The sequence below is a fragment of the Garra rufa genome, chromosome 4 (assembly GCF_049309525.1).
Source record: "Garra rufa chromosome 4, GarRuf1.0, whole genome shotgun sequence".
Classification (NCBI taxonomy): Eukaryota; Metazoa; Chordata; class Actinopteri; order Cypriniformes; family Cyprinidae; genus Garra; species Garra rufa.
In genome coordinates this window covers 27,220,013-27,240,421 of record NC_133364.1, presented here as the reverse complement: position 1 = coordinate 27,240,421, position 20,409 = coordinate 27,220,013, and the positions used below count along the sequence as shown (strand labels likewise).

Genomic DNA, 20,409 nt, shown 5'->3' with positions numbered 1-20,409 from the left:
ACGCACAAAACATCCAGTTGGTTCACATTGATCATTGGTAGCGAAGCTTGTTTTGTAAATCACGAGACAAGACGGTAAAAAGAAACCGAAACTGGGTCAGCAGTTCCAGTAGTTCAGCTGTCGAGCACTTTAAATTGTTTCCTGACAGAACGTTCGACAATACGTTTATTTGACATTTGCGTTGTTTAGGTGTTTAATATGCTATCGATGTATTCGTGTCTAGGAACTATATTTGGTAAGTAGAGCAAACATTCATGTATTTTACATTCATATTTACACGACCTTACTGAACAATTCTGAAAGCGTCTAATAACAGCTAGAATGTTGGGTGCTTCTATAAAACAGGTAGCATGTTAAGTGACGTTTTATTAAATGGTCGAACCCTTATTTGCGACAATCGTGTATTATGTTTTCATTGCTAATGAAATATCCATTAGGTGTTACTTGAAAATGGTTAATGGTGAAGCAAGGGTTTCATGTCACTGAGCTCAAAGATTTTGGGGTCTATGTAAATAAGTCAACCCAACCCTTAGTCAACTCCGTGTTACTTGAGGAACATATTTCATTAAATTGTATAGTTTTAGCTTGAGATGGAACTGTGCAGTGTCCTACTTTAACACGTAAACTGGAAACAGGAAACGTTTCAAGTTCGACTGAATATAGTCATACAAATGTATGATGTCTCTTTGTTTACAGTGTGAACATGAATTAAAACAAGAGGAACTATGAATTATGACCTTGAATATGAAGTCAGCTGTTATGCTTTAGGTAGGTGACACTATTACTCAGTAATTTACCTTTTTGAATCTTGTAATTGTAGATTATTCGTTTGATCCAGTGGCATTTTTCACATACTTCCAAGAGGTCCTCGCTGCAGGCTGTAGCGCGATGACGTAGTTGGATCAGGTCCAATACGTACTGGACGTTTTTTTTTTGTTTTGTTTATTGCCAAGGTACAAAGCACAAAAGTACAAAAATGTCAGCATTATACATGTATATAATAAAAATAAATAAATACAAAACAAAACCTTAAACAATATAAATTAAAAAGATGAAAGAAATTGATAGTTTTAGAAGCCTTAACATTTTTGGATGATGAAATAGTTTGGATATACTGTTGAACCTCTTTTTTAAAATAATAAATGGTGGTAATAAATAAGTGGTTTGTTTTGCCGACGTCATAGACAAATGAAGTAGCGATCTCTGAATATAATACGCGTGCGCTGGTTTAAAGGGACAATATTGTATTGTGATAATATTCTAACCTGTGTACTAGTAGTGATGAAAATTAATAAGTAATAATTAATGAATAATAATTTACACAAATGTGATGCTTATGTTGTGATGTGATGCTCTCTACACACATGCAAAACGTTACTATTTTAAAGTTTTAAATTGCATAACTTTAGAGCTTTTTTAGAGCTATTTGTCAAGTATTATTTTGTTGTTGTATATACAACATATTAAAATGAAGCCATTTTATTCAGGTCATATTTATTGTTGAGTGGAAGCAAAAATATGTCATTTTATGTGTCATTTTAAAAATATGTCTCTATGTCATTTTAATCCTAAAGTTACAATACAATAAGGTATGTAAAATACTTGAAATACCAGTACACATTCAAGGGAAATGGAAAAATAATAACACCACCAGTAAAAAAAAAATAATAATAATAATCTTGTCAGATGTCAAAAAAATAGTGTGCTTAATGATATTTTGACTGGTAAGAATTCCTTCTTTAATTACAGTAATCTACATTGATCAGCAAATTGAAGCAGAACCCAATGTCAGCAGGGCATGTACATATATGGGGGGAAAAAAACAACATTAAACATTAGATTCAATGTACAAACTGATCATATATTGAAATATCAGCAAAGCAAACCACCGCGCATGCGCGTTACAACGTCCAGTACGTATTGGACCTGATCCAGCTACGTCATCGCGCTACAGGCTGCAGCGAGGACTGTCTCCATACTTCGCTTCAGTGTTGCGGGTAACGCATTGCAATTACCGCGTTACTTTTAAATTTACGACAAAACATCTGAGTCACTTTGTTTTCCCATTTATTAATGAAACCTCTCCTGTCCCAGTGTTGAGAGAAAATGGGAGTGAGGTGCAAAGACAGAGACACTTCCTTCGTGTGAAAGGGCCTTTACCGTATAAATATAACTTTTGGGTTTCTTGTTATTAAAAAATAAATAAACAAGCCCAGCCCAGGTGACAAAAAGTAGCACAAGTAACTCAATTAATTACTTTTTAATGGAGTAACGCAATATTGTAATTGTAATGCATTACTTTTAAAGGTAACTTTCCCCAACATGCTTTGCTGACATGTTAAAAGTAGTATTTATAAAACAGAACAATAAAAATGTTAATGTTTGTATTAAAAACTCACTTTAGGGGAACACATACGGGAGAAATAACAGCATTATCTAACAACATGGCAACAGGTAGGTCTGTTCATTTATTTAAGTATAATTTTGTGTTGGTTTCTGTTTCTGTAGAACCTATCGGAAAAGAACATTCCCAAAGTTGTTTCCATACTGAGTGATTGACCGATTGCTTATTTTTCATTTCATTGCATTGCATTGCTTTCATTCTTTGATTCATTCAGTCATTCATTCATTCATTCATTTAAAGCCTCAGGTAATCACTTCGAGTGGCAGCTGTATAATGGAAATCAGTGGGTTTTGATCTTTAATGATTTTGTTATCGAGGCCCATTACTGTCAGCCAGGAGCAAATGGGATCACCATCCACCTCAACATGGGGTGAGTTGGTGTTTATTTATGGCAATTATCTTATCAATATTTTAAAGTATTAAGCATTATTATCATAATACGCTACCAGTTAAATTAAAAATATATTGTTACATTTTTAAATTTAAGCCTTTTCCATTCACTCCACAGGCCTGTCTATATTGACTTTGATGAAATGATAGTCGATGGACCTCAAAATAACCTCAATATACGGCGTAATACGCTGCTGTCCTACAACCAGAAAGAAGTAATAGGCTGGTACTACAAAGACAACCATCGCTGGTGTGAATATGGATCTCAGGTAAGTATATTCATTTTGGACCATGCAGCTGCCTAAACCAGCATACGCCAAATATAACACATTTTTATTTTGTTTTCTCCAAAATTTCTGTAGGGATCAGGTGGGAGGTCATCCTCGATTACCAGTGATTTTATAGAGCAGAAGTACAACAGAAACCCAAGCAGCACAGTCCAGTTTACTGTAGGAAACACAACTTACAAGGTGGACTTCAGTGGTAAGTAGAACAAACAAGACTGAACTTCATGGCTATGACACAACATTTTAGTGTACTTCTCTTGAAATGAAAAACTGCTAACCTTCCAGTGTTAGAAATTGTTTTCATGTGGGGTTTTTGTTGTTGTTGTTGTTTTTGTTTTAGCCATGACTCAAATCAATCTGTCCACATGCATGTTGAGGAAAGTGAGACGGCGGCCAAAATTTAAACAAGTACTAACGGACAACAGCATTACTCAAAACAGGTATCGCTTTATTAGTTCTAGCTGTGATCTATTGCCTCTGGTTTAGCTTTGTGCATGAAATAGAAGAATACTGTGTAAATAGTTTGTAAATGTATTCGTATGTACACTACTAGTCAAAAGTTTTTGAACAGTTTAAGTTGAAGAAGTCTCTTTGCTCACCAAGCTAGCATTTATTTGATTCAAAGTACAGCAAAAACTGTAAAATTTTGAAATATTTGTATTATTTAAAATCTATTTGAAAGTATTTTAAAATGTAATTTATTCCTGTGATTTCAAAGCTGAATTTTTAGCATCATTACTCCAGTCACATGATCCCTAGAAATCATTCTAATATTCTGATTTGCCGCTCAAAGAAACATTTATTATTATGTTGAAAACAGCTGAGAATAATTTTTTCAGGTTTCTTTGATAAATAGAAAGTTCAGAAGAACAGCATTTATCTAAAAAAGAAATCTTTTGTAACTTGTAAATGTCTTTATCATCACTTTTGATCAATTTAAGCACCCTTGCTAAATAAAAGTATTAATTTCTATAATTTTGTTTTACTGTTTTTGCTCTACTTTGAATCAAATAAATGCAGGCTTGGTGAGCAGAAGAGACTTCTTTAAAAACAACTTTTACAAATCTTTTGACTGGTAGTATAAATAATTTTAAGGCTACAATTATGTTAGAATTGTTTTACAAAATTTCTTTGTTAAAAAAAATTTAACAAATTAGCTAATTTTTTGTGTGTGTAAACCTATTCTTACAAAAATTGTAAGTGGCATTTATGTTAAAATGCTTTAAATCACAGTGTTTACACTTCAAGAAGTCAACCTACAATATTTTGTAATAATATACATTTTTCATAATATAAATTCTTTGTACATTTACAACAATTATGTATGATGTGTTTAACCAACTGTATGATCAACTATTTGTATGTTTTAAAGTAATAGTTCACTTTCAGAACAAAAATGTACAGATATTGTACTCACCCCCTTGTCATCCAAGATGTTCATGACTTTCTTTCTTCAGTCGTAAGGGAAATGATGTTTTTTGAGGAAAACATTTCAGGATTTCTTTCCATATAATGGACTTCTATGGTGCCCTCGAGTTTGAACTTTCAAAATACAGCTCTAAAGGATCACAGCCGAGGAAAGAAGGGTCTTATTTAGCAAAACGATCAGTTCTTTTCTAAAAAAAAAAATTGTTAATGTTTTTAGAAAATAACCGATCGTTTTGCTAGATAAGACCCTTCTTCCTCGGCTGGGATCATTTAGAGTCCTTTGAAGCTGCATTTAAACTGCATTTTGGAAGTTCAAACTTGGGGGCACCATAGAAGTCCATTATATGGAGAGAAATCCTGAAATGTTTTCCTCAAAAAACATCATTTCTTTGCGACTGAAGAAAGAAAGACATGAACATCTTGGATGACAAGGGGGTGAGTACGTTATCTGTAAATTTTTGTTCTGAAAGTGAACTACTCCTTTAATTAACTATTTATGTTTTATTATTATTAATTAACATTTTTCATGAAAAATTCCCTATATCTATAAAACATATTTGTCGACAAACATTTTTTTTCACATGTAGTTCACCAATTGTGGCATCTCCCTCTGCAAACCCTACAAATTCTTCTTCTCACTTCATCTGGGAGTTTATGGGTGATGAGGGTATTTGGACCGAGTACCAGAAACCAGTAAGTTCTAGTGTCTGTACTCAACCAAACAACATTGTTATCACATCCAAATCAAGCCAAAGTTAATGCGAACTTGACGTTTAAACCAAATAGCTCATGGGACTTTTTTTTTGTGTGCCTTCAGGGATGTTCATTGGATAGTGCAGAAATTGAAAGGTTGTATCAGCTCAACCCGCAGTGCCAAGTTTCATTCACAGTCAGACGATTCACTTACACTCTTTACTTTAGTGGTAAGATAAAACAAGTCAGTAAAACAAAATTCTCAGATACAGAAGTCTGCAGTATGACATGTATTTAAATATCTGTCTACAGGAATGTATCAAGTGAACAATAAATATGGTACAAAAAGAACTGTCAGGAGAACCGCCAGTGGAATCCAGCAAACAAACAGGTATTATTCCATTCATAAAAGAGGAAATTTATATAAAAAGGTAACATTTTGTCTTAGAATTATGACTTTTTTTTTCCTTCAGAATTACAAGTTCAAATCTCACAATACTATATTTTTTCCCGAATTCTGCATGTACATGTTAGGTGTCTAAAACATTGAAGGGAAAAAAATTAATTGAGAGATGTAAACTCAGAATTCAGTGAAAATAGTCAGAATTGTGAGATACAAACTAAAATTCACAGTTACCTTTTTTATATTTGTATTTTGCTTCCATATTTCATAGTTAAGAAAGTCTGAAAATATTGTCTTTAAAAGGATTGCTTCTGTAAAATGAAATAAAATAAAATAATGGTTTTATTATTGATGTTATGTGTGCATTACAAAAAAATCTTTTGTTTTAATGTTTGTTCTCTGATCGCAGTACATTGCCACAAGTTCGCTGGCAGTTCAAGGACATGGATGGCCAATGGATGGATTATATTAAAGTAAACCTTTACAAACCTCTTTTTATGTACATTTATTATTATTTTAAAGGTTGTTTGCAGATTTTCTTAAGTGGGGGCTTATTAGGTGGTATCTTGCTAGTGAACTAATTCCATAACTGTATCCAGGTGTTTCATTCCAAAAATAAGCAGGCGTTTACACAATTATATGCTTAATGTAGCTGTCATGCTGCTTACTTTCTGAGACATTTTAACTTGCGTTCTTGCACAACACTTAGACAGTCAGACCTTTTACCTTATGCGTCATAAACTTGGACTTTGTGTTTGTGTAGGGTGGTTCTAGGGGAAGTTGCAGTGTGTCAAGTCAAGATATTGAAGCGCAGTACCAGCAGGACTCCACTGGCAAAATGAGTTTCAGAGCAGGCAGATTCAGCTATGAGCTAGACTTCCCAGGTGTGTGAATGCACAAACTAACAGAAATACATGTTATCAAGTACAAATGACTTCAAGTTACTTGTGTTTTGTTGCAGACATGTCCCAGATCAACCTGTCCACTAACACCAGGAGACCTGTACGCCGCCTTTAGCAATAAGACCTCACCTGCCTCTTCTTATGCTTACTTTAATATTTTACTAAGTCAAAAGTTTACATACACCTTGCAGAATCTGCTAAATGTTCATAATTTTACCAAAATTAGAGGGATCATACAAAATGCATGTTATTTTTTATTTAGTACTGACCAGAATAAGATATTTTACATAAAAGACCTTTACATATAGTCTAACTGAGGGACAACAGACTATTACAGAAGGTTCGAATGCTAACTGATGTTCCGAAGGAAAAAATATGCATTAAGAGCCAGGGGTCTTCATTTTTCTTTTTTTGCCTAAATATCCGATTTGTTAAAATTTAGTACTGCCCTTCAGAAGCTACAGAAGATACTTAAATGTTTCCCAGAAGACAAAATAAGTTAAATTTACCCTGGTCTTCAAATTCAAAAAGTGTGAAAAGATGGATCTCAAAATCATAGTCATTATTGGAAAGGGTTCAAATACACAAAAATGCTGAAAAACCAAAGAATTTGTGGGACCTGAAGGATTTTTCTGAAGAACAGCAGGCAGCTTAACTGTTCAGGACAAACAAGGGACTCATGAACAACTATCACTAAACAAACAAACAAAAAAAAAATAATCAGGTAATAACACTGTATTAAGAATAAAGTGTATGAAAACTTTTGAACAGGGTCATTTTTATAAAACAAAAAAAAAACTTATACTTCTCTTGTGGACTGTATGTAAATGTCTACTATGTGAAATATCTTATTCAGGTCATTTTGTATGATCCTTCTTATTTTGGTAAAATAATTTGTAAAACATTTGGTTGATTATGCAAGGTATATGTAAACTTTTGACTTCAACTGTTTATGAACGATCTCAGGACACCGGTTCACACAATGTCTGCTGGCCATTCCCAGAAAATGCGAAAATACACTCCTAAATAAAAAAAGCTCCAAGTCTTTTTATCTTTTCAGTAAACGGTTCATAAATGAACCATTTTGAAGAAAATTTAAAAATCTAAACAAACTTTTCCACTATAAAAAGCTTTGTCTGCATTTGAAGGCTTCCATGGATGTATTTTTAAGGTTCTTCTTGAAACTATTGATGCCAATAAAGAAACTTTCTTTTTAAGAGTTTATCATGAAACTAAATATCGAAATTTGAAAATGATGTTCACTTTGTCCAATGCTAACCCATGTGCCTATATTGTTTTATTAATTGCCATAAAGTGGTTCTCATGATGATTATGTTCTTGAATCTATTTCTCTTTTTATTCTTTATACTTTTTCAATGCATTTGCTATGATTTTTTGAAGATTGCATTTGCTGTGCAATGTCTTTATGATGGTTTTCTACATTCATGTCTGTGCAATGTTTTTTTTTTTTTAACTGCCTATTAATTGTATGCATCATTATGTATTATTATTAACATACAAAGAATAGGAACAATTAAACATGTTTACAGTAAGTGCTAATAATCCATTCAGGGTTTCATTTTCACTGTTTTTCATGACTTGCATGTTTATTAGAATAATTAAATAAATCTTTTTAAAAATCAATGCATAGAGTGAATTTACTATAGACTTTGTTCTATTTTTAAGGACAACAAAAAAAATCTTCCTATATTTCTGTATATTTAACAAATTTTCTTAATTTCTTATTTTCTTGAAGTACAAATGAAGATGACTTAAATTATTAAAAAAAAATCATTGCAACATTATTTTCATGACAATGAAGCACACCCTTCCAGATGAATTAAAAATAATAAAAAAAACAAGAAAAAAATATGAATTTCAAATTATTCAAATGTCAAATATAAAAATATAATTTGAAATATTATCTGCACCATACTCATATGCAACTATTAGAAAAAGGTTCAAACGCCTTCATGCTTCAGAAGAAAAAACAATGCATTAAGACCCGGGGGGTGAAAACTTTCATGGTAAATTTAACTTATTTTGTCTTCTGGGGGACATGTACTTTCCGTAGCTTTTGAAGGGAAGTACTAATAGAAAAAAGTATGATATTTTTGGAAAAATCCACACATCTTCATTCTGTTCAAACATGTACACCCCTGGCTCTTAATGCATCGTTTTTCCTTCTGAAACATCACTGAACATTTGAACCTTCTGTAATAGTTGCACATAAGTCCCTCAGTTGTCCTCAGTGTGAAAAGATGGATCTCAATATCATACAGTCATTGTTAAAAAGCATTCAAATATACAAAAATGCTGAAAAAAACAACAAATCTGTGGGACCTAAAGGACTTTTTGTAAACGTCTTTTATGTGAAATGTCTTATTCAGGTCAGTACTAAATAAAATAAAAAAAAGCATGCACTTTGTATGATCCCCCTTATTTTGGTCAAATAAATAACATATGCTTGTAAAATTATCTTATAATGATTTATATGCTCCATATGCTTCAATTAAAACTTCAAAGCACAAATAAATGAATGAAGCGAGAGGTATTACCCTTTAAATAATCAATTTATTTGATTCCAAAATCACCATCTTACCAACCATCCAGTTCACATTTTTTTCATTTTAAATTAAAACAATCCAGACGGTTTTATCTACATTAATTCAGACTATCTGAAAACTGCATGTAGTGAAACACTCATACAGAGTTATTTTTACAATCTCCATCACAGACCCGTTATTGCACAACTCTCAGCATAAGGCCTCTCATTCATAAGACCAGGAAAAGCATTCCCTTTGAATAAAACCTGTCCGGATATTAAAGATTCTCCTCAGGAAAGTGATTCACTTGCAACAGCATTAAAAAAACTGTGGCAGTTCACCTCTATATACTATACACATCATTCATGTTTTTTCGGAAATAATACACATTTTGGTGATTTGCTATGTTGCAGCGGTCTGTTTGGTCATGATATGGAATCATATGATAAGGAATTTAGTCACTTCCTACAACAGAAAACTCATACAATGATAACAGACAACAAAAAAGTGGACCAAATGAAACGCCATGGCATGAGTCGTAACTTCCTCAAGAAACACAACGTTGCAAGATAATACAGCTTTAACAAACACAGGGCAAGAAGTAACAGCAGAGAACAGAAAGGGAAACAAACGCATCAGGCTTCATTCATAAAACACACACTTCTGTTACAACTTGGTCGTATACAATATGCTGCACTCAATTTTATGCTACATTTTACCATATACAGCTGCAATTTTGTCAAATAACTATAGGAAATGCATATTTCATCCCAAATCTAAATGGTCAAACTTTGCATAAAAAAGTCTAACTTTCTGCATTGACATTTTCCACCAATTCTCATTACGAAACACAAAACACTCTTTAAGTCTGATTACCATAAAGCAAAAAACAAATCCGTATTGTGAAAAAATCTTCTCAATTTCATAACGTGTGAAAAAAAATGTGTCATTCATATTACCATAATGTGTAAAAGTAATCTATCATGTCTTTTAAATAAAAAAAATCTTACCATTACAGTAACAGGAAAAATGTGTTATTTGAAGAAAATGAAAACTGTAAAGTAGTTAAGTATACGGCTAAATTAAATAATATGTTGACTAAAAAAGATTTTACTATTGTATTACTATATAATTAAGCATTTGACTTTGTATTCTGATTTTGGAATGAAATATAACCCTTTTTCTCTCTCGAGAGAGAGTTTAACAAAAATGAATTCTGCTCTGTTTCATGAATGAAGCTGATAGATTTTGTTTTACACAAACTCACTTTAAAGAATTAACAACATCCCGGCAACATCTCAAACCCTACAGTTTTTTAAACCTTTTTTTAGCTCTATTACATTTAGTGCACCTACAGAATGAAGACGGTGTCCTTCCTTTAAGGTATTTTACCTCAGTAGATCATGTATCAGTATGAAACTCAAACAATAATCACCAGATACAGTATATACACAAAGAACACATTATAAAAACACTCATTCAGGCCCAAACTATGGACTGCACCACCTCTTCCTTTACTTATCCCACGATTGAGACTTCCTTTTGCGAGACACTGTCAGCAAATCCTGAGGCCATCGATGATGTTTGTTCCGGTAGAGGAATTCAGCGCATTCAGGCGAGAGGTGAATGTGAGGGGCAAGCGAAAAGTAAATGAAAGCAAAAGTGCTTAAGTTTGTAAATCTTTCTTCTGGGGTGCGCGTTACGTCAAACGGTACAACGAATGCAAGGCATCCACCGACTGAAGAAGCATTCGGCGGAAGAGCCCAAGCTTTCGGTAGAAACATGATGTTTGTTTGGTGCCATCTGGTTTAGATAAGTTCCTCAAAGGTGCACCACAGATAAGGGCTAAAAAAGACAAAACAAACCCGAATAACGTTTAAACACTGTCTTTCAAGGACAGACACCGTCCAACCAAATTTTGAGTGTCATCTTCGCTGCTGATGTTGTTTCGCTTGATTCCCAAACAAGCAGGAACGTGAACAAAAGGCAAATGTATTATCCGAAGAGGTCCTTCAGATCGTTGTTGACTGAAGCGCTTTGCTTCATCATCCCAGTGTTCATTGTTGACGAGGCCACAGGTTGCGAGAAGTTCTGAGGGTTGAAGAACGGGTTTGCCTGCATTCCAAAACCACCTTGAACTCCCGTCATCCCCATTGGAGTGGCCTGTATGGGTGCAGTCTGGGAAGGTTGGCCTGTACCAAACTGATTGAGCCACGGGGAAGGTGCAGCGGCTCCTGGGGCCGGTTTAGGGGCCATTTGGTTCATGCTGACTTTGGGTTTGTTAGACGTGAAGAGGGAGTCTAGGGCGGACATGTCTGGTGGCTTGCTGGATTGGTTTTGGTTCTGGGTGAGGGCACTGAAATTTGGAGTGCTGGTAGTAGTGGCCATGCCTCCGTAGATGCCAGGAGCAGCAGGTCTCATGCCCATTCCCATACCCCCCGTCTGGAATCCCATGGGTGAGTTGAAACCATTGCTGACGCCTATGGTGCCCATTCCACCCATGGTGGGTCCAGCTGGGAAGGTAGAGGATATGGTGCCGCCCTGCATGGGCATCGTCCTCGTCCCAGAGTTTAAAGAGAAGTTGTTCAGAGATGTCATGCTGTTAAGAAGACTGCTGGTCAGATCCTTTGCCTTGAACAATAAAATCAATAAAAGAAATTTAAAAAAAAGAAAAAAAGAATCTTTATAGTCCACTCTTAAAAGTAAAGGTACTTCTCGATGCCATAGCATAGAAGAACCTTTTTTGTCTAAATGGTTGCATAAGGAACCTTTAACATCTGAAGAACCTTTCTGTTTCACAAAAGGTTCTTTGTAGCGAAAGAAGGTTCTTCAGATTATCAAAAGGTAAGAGATGGTTCTTTAAAGAACCTTTGACTGAATGGTTCTTTGTGGAACCAAAAATGGTTCTTCTATGGCATCGCTGTAAAGAATCTTTTAAAGCACCTTTATTTTTAAGAGTGTACACAAGTCCCAAAATCAAAATGCACCCTTTTAACAGACAGCTTTCACATTTTCCCAGTTATTAACATTGTAAATCTAGTAAAGTTTTCATTTTCCTAATTCAATGTACATTTATAACCTTAAACCGTAATGCCTTATAATAACTTTCATTATTAAATCATTAACAAACATTATATAATGCTTAACAGATTATTAGTTAACATTCACATAGCTAGAAATATGAGAGAATATGCTTGTATGCATGTATACTAAATGTACTTATTAAACGTTATCTAATGATTAACAGATCATTACTTGCTTACAAATGTGATTATTACAATTATGCACTTTTTTTTTAAAAAATCTACAAATTACGCTCTTTTTTTTAATTTACAAATGTAAAGTTAATGTAAACTAAACATATTATTAACTCATAATCACAGTCTGTAAAGGCCATATATTTGTGGCCCTGGACCACAAAACCAGACTTAAATAGCATTGGTATATTTGTAGCAGTAGCCAAAAATAAATTGTATGGGTCAAAATTATAGATTTTTCCTTTCCTGCCAAAAATCATTAGGATATTAAGTAAAGATCATGTTCCATGAGAATATTTTGTAAATTTTCTACCGTAAATATATTAAAACTTATTTTTGATTAGTAATATGCTTTGCTAAGAACTTTATTTAGACAACATTAAGATTCCAGATTTTGAAATAGTTGTATCTCGACCAAATATTGTCCTATCCTAACATATCATACATCAATGGAACCATGTTCCCTTAGAATTAAATTAACAAAGGCTTAAAATCATGTTAAAATCATTTGTAGATTTTCAAGATGTGCATGACCATATTAATTAAAAGCTTAATGACAGTTGGAAGCATTTCAATTTACATAAATTAATGATCTCTTAATAACAATTAGGTAATGTTTCATAAGTTTATTAGTAAACATTAACAAGCACATTATGCTGTGTTTTCAGCTATTTGAATATGTATTAAACTAATGATCTGTTAATAATTATGTAGAGTTTGTTAATGATTTAATAATAAAAGTTATTATTACCCAAAAAGAATTTAAAATTATGCCAGCAAAATAATATTAAAAAAAGTATAAAATCTACAAGACATTGATTAAATCAAACCAGAACATCTGAAGAAATTTGTTCTAAAAGATTTAAATATGAAAACGGTTTTAGAGACTGGATGGAGGGAAGCAGACTGGCTTGATTTTTTATTTCATATTTATATTGCTTGACATTATAGTTTAACAGATTTGTCTGTTTAACTATAATGCCAAGAATTATAAAAAGATAATACTTTAACCAGGAAAATGTAACTGCATTTCCCATAAAGATTCTATTATCACTGGTTGCTGTAACACATACAGTCTTTCTGATAAATGTAATAGCATTTCTCCAATTACAGGTCAAAAGTACAAAGGACCCATTGTATTCATGTATTCATGCAATGAGTGAACAACATTGTAACATTAACAATTCAAGCTCATAGCTATGACTTCTAATAACTTCTAAGCCTGTTGTGCTTTAGCCTCTTCTGTATTTTTTAAATTCTAAAAGTGTTATGTGTTTATCCGGCGTTATATACATATACATATGTGACCCTGGACCACAAAACCAGTCTTAAGTCGCTGGGGTATATTTGTAGCAACAGCCAAAAATACATTGTATGGGTCAAAATTATTCATTTTTCTTTTATGTCAAAAATCATTAGGAAATTAAGTAAAGATCATGTTCCATGAAGATTTTTTTGTAAAATTCCTACTGTAAACCTATCAAAATGTAATTTTTGATTAGTAATATCCATTGATAAGAACTTAATTTGGATAACTTTAAAGGTGATTTTCTCAGTATTTTGATTTTTTGCACCCTTAGATTTCAGATTTTCAAATAGATGTATCTCGGCCAAATATTGTCCTATCCTAACAAACCATACATCAATAGAAAGCTTATTTATTGAGCTTTCATGTGATGTGTATATATATCTCAGTTTTGTAAAATTTGACCTTATGACTGGTTTTGTGGTCCAGGGTCACATATACATATACATATATGTGACCCTGGACCACAAAAGCAGTTTTAAGTCGCTGGGGTATATTTGTAGCAATAGCCAAAAATACATTGTATGGGTCAAAATTATTGATTTTTCTTTTATGCCAAAAATCATTAGGAAATTAAGTAAAGATCATGTTCCATGATTTTTTGTAAAATTCATACTATAAATATATCAAAATGTAATTTTTGATTAGTAATATGCATTGATAAGAACTTAATTTGGACAACTTTAAAGGTGATTTTCTCAGTATTTTGATTTTTTTGCACCCTCAGATTTCAGATTTTCAAATAGATGTATCTCGGCCAAATATTGTCATATCCTAACAAACCATACATCAATAGAAAGCTTATTTATTGAGCTTTCACTTGATGTATACATCTCAGTTTTGTAAAATTTAACCTTATGACTGGTTTTGTGGTCCAGGGTCACATATGTGTGTGTGTGTGTGTAGAGAGAGAGAGAGAGAGAGAGAGGCTTACTATTTATGGTGCAACTGGTAATATCACTACAAAAACGAGATCCATGTGTGAAAGTGACAGCAGGTTTTCCCATGATACCTTTCAACAGTGCATGTTACCTGAGGTGTCGTTGTGGCTGGTTTGATGCTCTGTGGAGCCAATGGCTGCTGGCTTCTTAGTTTAGCAGCCTGTTCCTGTTCTTTAGCCAAACGCTGCTTTTCTTCGAGGGTGAGAGATACCTAAACATACCACAAACAACAGTTAGTACAGTTAGTCAGCCAGGACTGAGCTTCATAACAAAAACACAGTTAAGCAATGCAAAGCCAAAACATTATAAATACTTAAGATGTACTCACTCGTGAGGGTTGTGAAACAGTTGATGGTTGTGAACCATTCTCTTTACCATTCACACCTGCACTTCCTGAATTGCCACCAAAGATCTCATCGATCTATTAGAAAGCATAGAAAAACACAACTGCGGTTAATACCATAGCAAGCTGTGAACTGGTTGCAGGACATTCAACTGTAGAATGTATTTACTCACATCTCTGACTTTTGTGGCCGGGCTAGGTGTGTTCTTTGTCTCCTCTAATTGGTTCATCTGACTTGTAATGTTTAAACTCCTGAAAAGCACACAATACACATTCCTCTTAAGTCAACAATTGTTTGTTTGAATATTGTTCCCTTGTCATATTGGAATTACTAAATAAATACTAATACTATCAGATGGCCTGTTTAAGTGGTTAGAATATTTGAAGTGTAGACACAACATGAAAATCATTACCTTTACATGAAAAACTGCAATAAACAATGAAAAGGTAAGTAACTAAATGGCACCTTTGCTGCTCCTGCATGATGTGCAACTGCTCTAATTTAGTCTTATGCTCTGCCTCCATGCGATTCAACATTTCCTTGATCACAGCCATGAAAGAGTTAAACTGAAACACATCAGAGACAGAAAACAGTTAAAAAAGTATGTGGATACAATACAGCTGAGCTGAAGTGACGATGAATCAAGTTTAAAACCCTGAGGTTATGTGTTACCTGGTTAAGGTTAAGGTTGTTATCAATACTAAGTGACACCAGATGAGGTAAACTCTTTCCAGCCAGGTGCTCTTTTGGGATGCCAAGTTTCTTATGGGTGAAAGTGCACTTGTAGATGCCTGAAAAAAAATAGCACATCATATATTTATTACTTTTAATTGAAACTTAATGTTAGAAATTCTATTTCAAATAAGGAATAATTACAAAAATTTAGACTAAGATGTAAGTATATACCGTCAAACCAAAAGTTATTCAGACACCAGATATAATTTTTGATATTTTTTTTTACTAGTGGTTGCAGGACACTATAGTTAATTTATGTAAGTGAGGATAGCAAAATAAAGTAAACTGTGACATAATATAACCAAACATTTTTCATACAGTGGACTACCAGTAAAACTACGACATTTTTACACCACAGACTGAACAAAAAGTCTCAGTCATCCACTATAAAGTGAAGAAAAAGAGTGAAGTGAGATGAAAAATTAATTACCCAGAATGCCCATGAGCACAGCTGGTTCTCTGGATGGAATTTGTTGCAGGAATGGTAGGATTTCATCAATGACAAACCATTTATCCAGGTATTCTAAAATCTTGCCTAGGCACACCAAAGAGTTCACCCTCACCTGAAAACGGAGAAATTAATCTTCTTTTAGAAAAGCAAACCTCATAACTATTTTTCCAAATCATTCGTTCATATTCTCTTGAGGATACAAACCGCTAGTGAGGATGTCTGTAAACAAGTAGATTTGATACGAGGAATAAGTGCATTCTTCATGGATGGGTATTCAATTAGATTGGCAAATGTGGGAATGATATTCAGACAAAGTTCCTGTTTAGGAAAAAAACAAAAACAGTTTTTATACTTTAATATTTGAAAATACCTAAATATCTCAAATAAATGAGCTACAAATTAATGTACTACTAGGGATGTAATGATATTATCAATAATGTGGTATCGTGAAAACAAAACAGTCTTGATATCATTGTGGTCACATGAAACGATATAGGTCTTTCAAGCAAAAAGTGTAGACTTTTTAAATATTCTAGCATAAAGGTCTTTAAAATTGTGTTTTGGGCCATTAGGATATGCTTTGGCATAGTATCTATCAAACAAACTAAAACCGAAAACACAATACAGCTTAATCCCTTTATCAAGACAGTTTTCACTTCGCTTTTCAAAGCCGATCAGCTAGTGATCCAATGTTTTCTGCACCTCAGAATGGCTCAGTTTACAGTGAATAGAGTGAACTTGTTTATTTGAGTTTAGCATGCATTTGGGAACACAACGGCCACCAGTTATGCTTTATTTTTGCGGTAGATGATTACAGCATTTCGCTAGATTTGTAGTTGTAGTTGCGTTTTTGTAAGCAGGTTTTCATTGAAGCTAGAGTGTTCCTTTAAAATAAAAGCTCTACTGCCGTTTCCATCAAAATAAAAGCTTAAGTGCAGTATGAATTGCTGACAGCTACTGGCTTAAATGGGTAACACTACTGCAGTCCAAAGTCAAGATATCTCTTTCAAGTGTAAAAATTAGGAAAAACGTATTGTAATTTCCCTGCTGTAGTGTAAAGCAAAAATAATATACCTATGGTATATATTTTCATTTATTTTACAGTGCAATTGTTTTACAATATATGGCTATTACTATGCTTCTAAAACACCAGTGTGAATGTAATTTAGACTCAAACAGTATATCACAACTAAAAAGAGGGTTGAGTCCCCTTTAAAGTTCAGGTACAAGTCACTTCACTGACTTTTTTCTGACTTAAGTTTTCTTAGGTTGGATCGCTTAATTTTGAACTCTCAAAGTGCATTAGATAGAACACTTTAACTTCAAAATGTAAAACAAATGTACAAATATGGCATTAAATATTGTATCGTGGACTTCATATCACGATATTATTGAATCATGATATTGTAATACCGTTACATCCCTAGGTACTGAAATTTTTTCTCATCCAAACAAGTTTATGGTGTGGTCACCTGTATTTGAATAGAGGGAGCCTCCACTGCTCTGTAAACCATGGGCAGAACACTGTTTTTGATGTCTTCAGGAGGCGTTTTGGTCAAAAGAAGGTCCATCTTTTGTAGAAATATCAGCAGGATCTGGGTATATAAAAAGAGAATCAAAGAAATAATATGATTTGTAGAGAGTAAAAAGCCAACCAAAATTGAACATGTATCAGTAGAAAAACAAAGAAAGAAAAAAAAGGAAAAATAAAACAATTTTAAATAAAAAACAAAACGAAAACAACCATACATTCTCCTAAAAAACACATTGAAAGATCAGTAGAAACTGTGGAAACAAACAAGTGCAGCCAAAATACTATGAAGCTATGATAATATAAATATAACGATGAAATAAACTACCACAAAGACAAATGTTCAAACCTCACTCACCATGTTGCTGGCCTGACAGCATGAAGGAGAGAAAATAATTATCCTAATTAAAATAATTATCCAAATTTATCAGGCATGTGGCAGCCATTGCAAGCCCACAAGACTGCAAGTGCACAACAAGTGTGCTATTTAGGACAGGACCAGAAAGGTTAAAGGCCCTTGCACACTGAGTCAGAAGGTTTCGAATGCCTTTTTTCATATTTGTCAAAATATGAAAGTCACAATGGCTCAGAATTGTCAAAACACCTCTCCAAATGCTTGCTACAGACGCAAAAAATTTTTATGACAGACGAAAGTTTCAGAAGCAGTGTGTGAACGACTGACGGTCACATTTATTTTTTTATCGTGTGAAAATTTTAAAAAGACTATTTCGGACTTAGTGTGCAAGGACCTTAAGTGTCAGCTTGGTTCTAGAGTATGTGAACTAGCATGTGAAGTGGACGACAAATGCGAGTAAAAATCTGCCTTGGCGAGTATATGTAACAGTGTCAGGTGCCAATTGGCGGGTAAAACTTACGAATTATAACAATGCAATGTAGTGAGAACAGCGGCCAGTTTGTAAAGAGAGTCGCTGTTTCTGATGTAAGCAAATAACAATCTTTTCTGAAGACATGTTTTTCTGCCATAAGAGCAAATCTAATTGGATACAAACAGTTTGATAAAGTAGGGTGACCATACGTCCTCTTTTTCCTAAAAAAGTGTCCGGCCCAGGATTTCTTAATCGTTCAAAATGTCTAGTATTCATGCCATTCATTGTGTGTGTTTTTGTATTAAAGCCTTGCACGGGACTGTTTTCTTAATACTGCTCCCTCAAACATTTTAATATTGAATAGAATTTTTGCGCTATCAATTTGCGGAGTATTTAAATCGCTTTGGATGCAGCTCGTAGTGGATGGAGGGTTGCCAAATCTGCATTTTTCCCACAGAATTGGGCTGATTTTAAACTGTTGCAGTGGGTTGATTTTCTCCTGAGGGTTAAAGTTTTGAAATATTCTATTTCACATACATTTGTCTGAAATGTTTCTATTGAAACATTCTGCATTGTACCTATGATAACACTGTGGTAGATATAATTTTTTATGAAGGATGGCCACTGTGGTAGAGAGCCTTTAATGATGACTGTACAATATGTAGTTTAGGTTTGGAAATTACATTTTTTGAGTTTTGATATGATAAACATTTTGAAAACATGCAAATGACAAGCTTTTTAGGGACAAAAAAAACACAAACTCAAAAACATTAATGAACATTTATTAATAAATCAATAAATATGTTGTTTTTTCTTGCAAGTAAAATAAAGGACAAATTAAAAACATTGTAAATATGTTTAGTCATTGTAGTAGCAATAACTATCTTTTTTTGCAAAAAAGAGTTTTATGGCCGGTAAAAAAAAACACCAGCCATTGGCAGGTGTGGCAAAAAGCTAGTTTTAGGCCCTGAATACATGGATTAATTTTACTGCTACAGAACACTTTGTGTGGAATTGGGGATGGATCACTAGTATATGTGTGTGTACCTGTACTGGCTCCTGCTGTTTGAAAACTGGGGTGAGGTCTGGGAGAATGAGCCGGACATATTCCTCCTTTGTGCACTCCTCAGCAATGAGCAGCACATTTGGAAGGACGAACGGAACCATGTCAGGATTCACAAACTCAGATGTGAGTGCTGGGAGGATTCTGTATACTACCACTCTCTGAGGAGAAAAAAAAAACAGGACACAATTAACTTAGGTACACATGAAGCCATAAAATACATAAACATAAAAACATAGAACTTTGGACTCCTGTGACATGTGCATTTCTTCTGGGTATGCGTCACAAATATTCAGATATTTAAAATAAAAACTAAATAAAAAAATAATCTTCAGTGTCACATGATCCTTCAGAAATCATTCTAATATACTGATTACTTTTATTATCAATGTTGGAAACAGTTGTGCTGCTTAATATATATTTTTTTGAGCCTGTGATACTTTTTTCAGAAATCTCTGATGAATAAAATGTTAAAATGAACAGCATTTATTCAAATAGAAATCTTTTCTACCAATATAAGTCATTACTATCACTTTTTATCAATTTAACACTTCCTTGCTGAATAAAAGCAATAATTTCTTTAAAAGAGAGAAATAAAGTAAAAATGTACTGACCCCAAATGAACGAGGTGTTTATTATGCCAAATGTTTTTTTGTTTTTATTTAAGTAAATGTTGTTCTTTTTAATGTTTTATTTATCAAGGAATAAGAGAAAGAAAGAAGAAAGTATGAGTAAAAATAGCACAACTGTTTACAATACTAATAAATCATAATAAATCAGCATATTAAAATGATTTCTGAAGGATCATGTGGCACTGAATACCGGAGTAACGATGATGAAAATTCAGCTTTTCATCACAGGAATAAATTATATTTTACATTATTTTTAAAAAGAAAACCAC

General features: G+C 33.5%; 2 protein-coding genes across 2 annotated transcripts in view; one reads left to right on the top strand and one right to left on the bottom strand.

Moving 5' to 3' along the window:
• The first annotated feature begins 91 nt into the window (after positions 1–91).
• Positions 92–8,151, top strand: LOC141333317 (uncharacterized). The gene is made up of 13 exons (XM_073838298.1): positions 92–235; positions 697–768; positions 2,405–2,454; positions 2,645–2,774; positions 2,913–3,063; positions 3,157–3,277; positions 3,422–3,521; positions 5,097–5,202; positions 5,327–5,432; positions 5,515–5,593; positions 6,015–6,078; positions 6,369–6,489; positions 6,567–8,151. The coding sequence occupies exons 3-13, from the start codon at positions 2,445–2,447 to the stop codon at positions 6,620–6,622; spliced, it is 1,044 nt and encodes a 347-aa protein (XP_073694399.1). The 5' UTR covers positions 92–235; positions 697–768; positions 2,405–2,444; the 3' UTR covers positions 6,623–8,151.
• A 910-nt stretch (positions 8,152–9,061) lies between these two features.
• Positions 9,062–20,409, bottom strand: part of scyl2 (SCY1 like pseudokinase 2) — a 24,986-nt gene continuing 13,638 nt past the window's right edge. The window contains exons 7-16 of the mRNA XM_073837813.1: positions 19,493–19,669; positions 17,560–17,682; positions 16,292–16,405; positions 16,067–16,199; positions 15,574–15,692; positions 15,367–15,467; positions 15,074–15,152; positions 14,886–14,978; positions 14,649–14,768; positions 9,062–11,684 (exon numbers count right to left, since the gene is read on the bottom strand). Of these exons, the coding sequence (XP_073693914.1) occupies positions 11,049–11,684; positions 14,649–14,768; positions 14,886–14,978; positions 15,074–15,152; positions 15,367–15,467; positions 15,574–15,692; positions 16,067–16,199; positions 16,292–16,405; positions 17,560–17,682; positions 19,493–19,669 (1,695 nt within the window). The 3' untranslated portion in view covers positions 9,062–11,048. The remainder of the gene's footprint in view (positions 11,685–14,648; positions 14,769–14,885; positions 14,979–15,073; positions 15,153–15,366; positions 15,468–15,573; positions 15,693–16,066; positions 16,200–16,291; positions 16,406–17,559; positions 17,683–19,492; positions 19,670–20,409) is intronic.

Excerpts from the sequence above, each read along its gene's own strand:
- LOC141333317 (XM_073838298.1), top strand. Across the intron at positions 2,775-2,912 it reads ACCATCCACCTCAACATGGG|GCCTGTCTATATTGACTTTG; the intron begins GTGAGTTGGTGT and ends TTCACTCCACAG. Across the intron at positions 6,490-6,566 it reads CTATGAGCTAGACTTCCCAG|ACATGTCCCAGATCAACCTG; the intron begins GTGTGTGAATGC and ends GTTTTGTTGCAG.